This window comes from Castanea sativa, chromosome 5 (assembly GCF_040712315.1).
Source record: "Castanea sativa cultivar Marrone di Chiusa Pesio chromosome 5, ASM4071231v1".
NCBI classification, from domain to species: domain Eukaryota; kingdom Viridiplantae; phylum Streptophyta; class Magnoliopsida; order Fagales; family Fagaceae; genus Castanea; species Castanea sativa.
The window spans coordinates 46,200,779-46,209,285 of record NC_134017.1 but is presented as its reverse complement, the minus strand read 5'-3'; the positions used below and the strand labels follow the sequence as shown (position 1 = coordinate 46,209,285).

The 8,507-nt window shown below is 32.7% G+C and overlaps 1 protein-coding gene across 1 annotated transcript; it reads right to left on the bottom strand.

Annotated features, from left to right (window-relative positions):
* Nucleotides 1-5,990: 5,990 nt before the first annotated feature.
* On the bottom strand, nt 5,991-8,288 carry LOC142636686 (heavy metal-associated isoprenylated plant protein 28-like). Its single transcript, XM_075810967.1, has 3 exons — nt 8,200-8,288; nt 7,446-7,521; nt 5,991-6,571 (listed from the first exon to the last, which is right to left on the bottom strand). Exons 1-3 carry the CDS (start codon nt 8,203-8,205, stop codon nt 6,192-6,194), a joined length of 462 nt encoding a protein of 153 aa, XP_075667082.1. The 5' UTR covers nt 8,206-8,288; the 3' UTR covers nt 5,991-6,191.
* Nucleotides 8,289-8,507: the final 219 nt, after the last annotated feature.

Below are 8,507 nucleotides of genomic sequence, written 5' to 3'. Positions count from 1 at the left end.
AATTAAAGATGTATTTTTACCAAATTTTGTCCATACTTAAACGTAGGCTGTAGGGGTATTTGGGAACAAAAAAATGTTCAATTCAAATAAAGGAACCCCTTAAATAGTAGTATAAATAGAAACTTTCCATGGTTGTTTGAAGGTTGGTTTTTGGCCTTCGGCCCCGCCTAATTTGCTTTCAAAAGTGTACGAATTTGGTGGCCCATTTATTTGTTGGAGCGAAAGGAAAGGAAAAGAAGAAGAAGAAAGAGTTGGTCCATGATTTTCACTTCGTGAATGAAAAGAATTGGGACTAGAAAAGAAGAATTTTCTAATGTGTATCAATTAAGAAAGTAAAGTCTAAAGAGTCTTGACATAGATTGTTTTCTTTCCTTCCTTTTTCTTTTTTTTTTCTTTTTTTTTTGGGTACCAAAAAATGTGTAGGAGGAAGGGTGGCAATATTACGTGCTTAAGGCAACACAAAGAGAGTTGGACATCAATGTGCTCACTATTCTTGACTCTTGACACAACTTGTTTTCTTTTATTCGGAGATTTGGGTTTCAAATCAAAGGCCGAGCCACATTGCCTTGGAACAAAATTTTACATATAATTTTTGTTTGACCACCCTAAAAGAAACCCAATAACAAAACAATTCAATGCCAATCTTTATCTTGGTTTTTTTAAACAACAACAAAAATTACTAATTTGTAGATCTTAAATATTAGAAAAGAAAATTAAGTGAATAGTAAAGTGTAAATTCTAAAAGACAATTAAATGTGAGGTAGTGGAAGTGGTGTGTGGGACAATGGGAGTGAAGAAAATTTTTGTTTTTTGTTTTTAATGATTGTATTGTGTTGATACTTGATACTCATTTTTGACAAAAGGCCAACAAAAGAAAAAAAACCCAATAGTGAAAGAAGATGAAGGAGGAAAAGAATGAAAGAAACACGATAGAAGCAAATGGGCCATTGGAGCCCGAGGAAAGAGATAAAATCCCAATGGGCCAACATGACATAAAGTGATAGCCAATAGGCCCATTAGCACAACAAGAAGTAAAAGTAAAGCAAATGGGCCATGAGAACCTAAGAGAAGAGGTAAAAGTCTAATGAGCTAATATAGCAGGTATTGACATATTGTTGTATTGAATTGTTAATAAAGTAATGTTAAAGACACAACACAATTTTTTTTTTTAATGACTTACATAGATCAATAAGTTATCAAAGTTGATTTAAGTTGTTAAATAAAATAATTGAAAAGAGTAAAGACAAAACTAATTAATAATAAATCAAAGTATTCTAAGAAATAATAATTAAAGTTTACTTAACAACAATAATTAATCTTAACAACAATGATTAATAACTTTACTATAGCAATGATTAATAACTTAATTATAGTAAGAGACAATATATGATTTTTAAGATTTAATCTTAGCAACAATAATTAATATCATCATTCTAGTAAGAAACAATATACCCAATAAACTTAAGATTTATCTTTTATTCTCTTGCTAGTACTGAAGATAAATTTTTGACAAGGAAATCATGTGTACCACAAGATTCATCTACTACCTAAGATTCATCTTTTAAGAGAACTCGTGTTAACTTGAAAAATCTTCTATTGAATCATGAGTTACGAGAAAATATCTCATCTTATAATCCTAATGATCAAAATGAAATTAAAAAAAATATTATTTACAAAAAAGTCCTTATCAACCTCTTCAACCACAAATTTGAATGAACCCCTAAAAACTATTCACGAAACTAAAAATAGGCCATACTATGGACAATATTTAAGAGAACTTGTGATGACTTGAAAAATCTTCTATTCAATCATGAGTTACGAGAAAAGGTCTCATCTTATTATCCTAGCTAGTTATCAAGATGAAGTAAGAAAATATTATTTAAAAGCTCATTGTCAACCTCTTCCATACGAATTTGAATGACCCCTAAAAAATATTATTAGAGCTGCCACTGTTTCAAATACCCTCCATACTATGGACACTATTTATTTTACTAGCATACAAGCACTTAATGTCAATTCTACCACGCCAACTACTCAACCACATGTTTCTTAAAAAGAAGAATAAAACCCTACTCACATCAATGACAATAATTGGATTTTTAATAATTGTTTTAATTTTTTTTTTTTAAAAACCCTTCTTCCACTTCTTATATGGTGTTGAAAACAAATTTTTTTTTATAATTCGATAATTGTTTAAAAATTAATAATAAAAATAACTTTTTTGATATTGATTCTAAAAAAAAAAAAGAAGTAATGTTGATTATCCAAAAAAAAGTATAATATAATATTTTTTTTTGATAATTTGATAATAATGGAGGATTTGAACCCTAAATGTCATAAAAATACTAAGAAGTGTCACCTAGTTAAACTACAAGGCTTTTGACAAGTATAACATAATATTGAAAATATAAAATAAATATATATAAAAAAATGCCTTTAGTCATAGATTAATATCCTAAACTCTAAATATCAAACCCAAAATGACAAGTGTGCCATATTTGGATATCTTTCTCTCTTTGAACATTTCAACCATGTAATTTTTGTGCATAAAAAATTTCTAAAATAATTTTTCTAACTTATTTAAAGTTAAATATCTAAAAATATTAAATACGAAAATTGTGGCAGCGCATTGGATTGATGCATATAATGGGACTAGAGTCTCTCCATGAGACTTTATAGCTTCCTTTATTGGCAGGAATAGGCCAACATTATTGTAAAGTAGTCTCCAACAATCTATTTGATTATAAGCACCCAAATATATAAAGTCCAACAATCACTAAGACACTAACTTTATAAATTTTCTAAAATAAAAACCCATTATTAACTCTATGAGATAAACTTTAAAAATGGCCATCGATCTACATCTTCCTTTATTCTTATCTTCACCAAATGGTGTATCAATCCCCATCATCTTTTTGATCACTGACGGTTGGATGGGCTTATAACAAAGCTAAAAAAAATTACATTATTTAGGTTATGGGAAAAGATCTCGTTTTTAAAAATGACTCTCCGAATTCGACTTTAAGTCTAATGGCCAGTTGGCCACTCTATTTTTGGTTGCTTGTCATAGACTTCCCCTAGGGCTAGCAATATGTCCAAGAAAACCAATTGATGCATAATGCTGAAACCAGTGATCACACGGTTGTATAAGGTTGCACACGAGTGAGCCTGGAGTACTTAATTGTTGGAGGAGATAAACACATTGGGGAGACCAATCGAGTAGTTAATAAAATATATAGAGACACATTTGATCTAAAAGACATTTAAGCCCAATGAATATGAGCTTAACTATGTTACATTAACCGCTTATTCTTTTCATAATTATTCAATGCAGGAATGGAGCCAGGACTTGGAGTTAGGGGCCTGGCTTTTTTGTGTGCGGCTACTCCGACCTCTAACTCTATTGTTACTTTGCCGCTTAAGAGTTTTATGTGTGTGTGTGTGTGTGTGTGTGTGTGTGTGTGAGACATTGATGCTGCTACTAGTAAGGACAAAATAATTTTATTTTAAATTTTTTTTAAGAGTCGGGTTGTTTGTTTTGAATAAAATTGGTTGATTAGACTTAATTTGTTTTAGATTTACTATTAGTAATTTTTTTTTGTGCTAATTTTTTGGGATTATATATTTTGTTTTAGATCTTAGATCTATAGATTTTTTTATGGTCTTTACAAGGAGGAATGCTAGAGCTACAGATGTTTTTACAAATTGTTGATGTAGTGAGTAGTTATTGGTAAGTAAAAAAGTAGTGTAAGTGGTGGGCCAAGTACAAATCAATATGAATTTGCTACTTCAACAGTTTGTAAAAATGTTGTAAAAAAATTTGTTGCAAAAACATTACTTTTAAAAGAATTAATGATATTATTAAAGGGAAGTAAAGTGTAACTATATAGAACAAAATTGCTAAAATTAGTACCAAGTATATACTAATATTTTTTAGGGGTGGGGGGCGGGGGGCATAGTCTCCCCACGTCAAAGCATGCCTTCATCCTTGATTCAATGTGAGACTTTACTCACACGTGTATACCTAACAATCTCCCTTTTGCGTATGAGTCTTTGCTTCTTTGTCGGCTTCAAGACCTCTCTGTGGTCCATGGACAAGTCCCGCTTGCTCCCTTTTACCTTATGAGCTTTTTTCATTCCTTTTTCAACATGTCATCCATGGGCCTCTCATACATCATTCATGAGAACCATGTCTTAACCCTGCACACTAATTCATGGGAACCCTGCACATCCATGTCCATAGGAGCCTCGCACTTCAATGTTTATTTAGCATTATTAGCAATACTCCTTTATTGAGTCTTTTTTCAAGATCATTTGTGTGGGTTTTATGAGCTTGCCTTATGTGCGTAATATTGTTCTTGCTCCGACTGCAAAAAGGACCTCAATAATCTTGTTATCTTTGCCGCACACCACACCATGAGCTCTAATACCAATTTTTGGAGAAATAACACCTTGAGAAGTCACCAATTGAGTAATTAAAATAACATATAGAAATACTACTTGACCCAAAAGACTTTAAGCCTTATGGGTAATATTAGCTCATCCATGTAATATTAACTACCCATTTTTCTCATCATTATTTAAGGTAGGATTTCACTTACACACGTGTATACCCAACAAGAGTTGACATCGGTGTGGTGTTAGTTAAAACTTCTTTGATACTGAAGTTAACACTCATAATGGTGATATATTTTGTATACATTATGTTGGTTAGTTGGTTGGTTTTTTTTTTTTTTTTTTTTTTTTGCATACATTGGCAAGTGTAGTATCAATTTTTTATGTAGGACTTTGACAATTACCCCATGATCTTTGCCATATCCCATATTTGGATCATGCAACAAATATGTTTGGATGAACATCTCAAGTCGTGCTCCACCATTAATCTAGCAAGCTAATGGCTCGTAAATATGGTGCCTTACATGCTAGTTTGGGTGACACCTCGGTGTCCTCCACCCTTGAATTAAGCAGGTTGAGATTGGCTCTCTTCCTGCTGCTTGCTAGCAGCTGGGCTACGCACTTCAACTTCTTGTTTCAAATGGTTTCCTCTTCCCCCTTTTGAGGGGGAATGATTATCGAGACATTGTTTTAGGAGCATTCTCTTTGGTTCCTGGTTTGGCCTGGTCCTAGTGAGCTCTTGGACAATATCGATGAGAATCTGAAGTTGCCATTCTATTAGGGGCATCTCTTAAGGCTCCGAGTTTTTGAAGCCAATGATTCTTCTGGCATCCATTGTTCGGGTCTAGACCATGTAACCTTTTTGTGTCAAAGGACTAGTAGATATGACCTACAAGTTTCCCACACACAATGATCAATTAATGATGCTAAATATTCGTGATCATATTTCTACAAGAGTTTTGGAAGACTTGCAAGAACAAAATCACACAAAGCTTGGAGTCGACATCAATGTTTTGCCAATCAAAACTTCTCCAATGTTTAGGTTAGCAATCACAATGGTGATATATTTTGCATACACTGTGTTAGGTGCGTTTCTTTTACCTTGGCGTGAGTAGTACTATCGGGTGTTTATATTGAACTTTGGCCGTTACCCCATGGCCTTTGCCATATCCCACGATTAGGGCCTTGGAGCATGTTTAGGCGAAGGTTTGGTTGGATATCTGGGTCACGTGTCCACCGTTAATGTGGGCATGGCACGCAAATATTTCTTATTTACTCTCATAACCTTGCCTTTCCAAATGGGATTAGGTTATCTAAGACTCTTCTTTTCTTGGTCATGTTTTGTAGTGCTAACTAAATTTTGATGAGCGTCTTAGATGAGTTAGGAAATGTAAATAATATTAAGTGTACGATCGTGATCCTATTAGGGGTGCATTTAGGAATTATTGTTTTTTTTTTTTTTGCAAATAACCTAGTTTTTAATTTTTTGTAGATATAAATTAAATATTAGTTTTTTTTAACACTTTAACGTAAAAATTATCAAAAATTATATCTTTTAATAAATAATATACATATAAGCTATTGAAAACAAACCATTTCCAAACAAACACCATATATTACATCCTATCAGGTACTAACCTATACAAATGCTCCCTTGAAACTGTTGCTTTTAAAGTTCAAGCTACATGACAAGGATTGAGCATATAGTGTCTTTCATTCTCAGGAAAAGTACATTAAAAAAACTACGAAAATACATACATGAATAAACAGTACAATATCTATTGTGCCAATTGCCATTACATTATAGCACAAGCGTGAGGATTTTCGTCACTGAACATGGCGCTTGCCTGCGAATCATAGACGACTGTCGAATAATTATAAGGCACTACTTGATAATGACCATAGGCTTGGGCATCATAGCCATTTTTGCGGTTTTTGTAGGAAGAGGAAGACGGAATTGAATAATAGTTTACTGATTGGCTCTTATGATGGTACTGCTGCTGCTGCGGCTGGTAATTATGTTGGATAAAGTTTTGATGTTGTGGGTTATAAGGATATGGCCACAGCTCAGCCCTCCGACCCGTTTTTCTCACTGTCTTCAGAACTTTCTCTTGATCTACCCATCCCATGACAGTCACCTTTTGCAAGGACATGTCTATATCAACTTCATCAACTCCTGAAATATATGCAGATCCATTTATTAAAAAAATTATTTAGGAAAAAAGGATACTTGTGATAATGACACTGAAAGTTCCCATTAACATTTTCTTAGTTGGCCAAATAATGAAGAGGTATGGTGTTTCCATTCTATATATTTGAGTCATTGACTAATGGGGTCTCTAACAAGCAAGTGTTTGTGTTGAATTGAAATTTTCAGTGATTTCAATTTAATCTTTATGTTATTGATTTTCTTAATAAAACTTATAATATTATGAATTGTTAATTTGTTGAATTGTTAATTTGTTATAAATATAATATAATTCCTAACAAGAGTCCAATTATGGTTATCAAATTTTCCTAAGTGGCACCTGTTTTATGACATGTAACAATTAAAAATCCAAGTGATTCTATCATCTTTACTCAAAAAAATCCAGGTGATAAATTAGAGAAGTAAAATTTATCAAAAAGTTTTAACATATATTGGGATGATAGATTGTGACCGGTGTAGATGTTTGAAAAATATTGAGATTAATGTACATTGAAAATAATATCGATGTTAAGTATAAATGATGTTGCATTAATAAGTCCTAATCGACCACCTTAAATATAATGGAAAATTTTGTAGAATTTGTTGTGTTGAATGGTTGGAAGTTAGAACATTAATTTATTCACATCCAAGTCATCCACGTGACTTTTCCTCAAAAAAAAAAAAAAAAAGTTATCCACGTGACTTGAATGTGAGCCGTAGTGGCTACACGTACGTATATTACCATGTCAACCTTCCATCAACGCCACATCAATTGTTGGATGTAGCCTCATATCATCTAGGATTTTCTTTTCCTAAACATAACCAAATAAATTAATAAAAACAGAAGTCCAGTTTAACATACCATCTAGTTTGTTAAGAGCTTTCTTTATCTTGCTTTCACAACCAGCACAGTCCATGTGAACTATCATCTCTATTATCTGTGAAAAAAGAAACCAAATATTAGTACCATCCACTAGGCATATCTGACTCTGTTGTGTATGCAACTAGTTTTAGCTTCGTTTGGCAGAAGAAGAAGAAGAAGAAGAAGAGAGAAAAGTTCGTATTTTCGTTTAATATATACCATAAATTCATCGTAAGACATTGCATAGCATGAAACATAATTGGCTTTACTCATTTAGTGATCCTTAACGTTGAAATATGCCTTGTGGTTGCATGATTTTGATCTCTAGCTAATCCCACGAAGTGCAGAATCGTACACTGATTTAGATTAATAAAAGTCCTTTTCTTTTAAGGATGAGTGAAGTTTTATTCAACAGAAACAAACTAAAAATAAGAACATACATTAAAAGATGAACACGTAGAAAAAGAGCTGCAAACTAGTGCACCGATTTAGTTTAACTTATTTGTATATATACTGTTTTTTAAAATCTCTCTTTTTTTTTTTCCTTAGGTATAAGTGTACGCAACTTTTACTTAGTGAAAAAACTAATCCAGACAGTACAGACAGCCCAGCGACATCAACCTATTCAAGCAATCCTGTTTGAGTATCTTATTGTGGGACAATGAGATTTTTTACGTGCATGGAAATTAACTTACATACAAAGACATGTCAAAAACACATACAGAGAAAGAGGGTACTAAGAGAAATTTCTTACCGACATGTTGGGATTTGAGAATTCTTAAGACTTTCCTTGCTGAAATATATGAATATATGTGAGACACTAAGAATGAAAAGAAACGAATGAGATTACAGTCAATTTATAGAGAGCTAGCCAGCTAGGAGCATCTTTCGGAAACAAAGGGGGATAAGGAAGAATATTTTACTGACCAAGCAGTCCCCACAATAGATGATAGATCTTTTATTTTTTTTCTACAACTTGCTTCAATGTGACAAAACTTGCCCGGAGACTATTGGAAAGTGCATTGCAGATGCTTAGAAATTTGAAAGCTTTCTCAAAAGCTA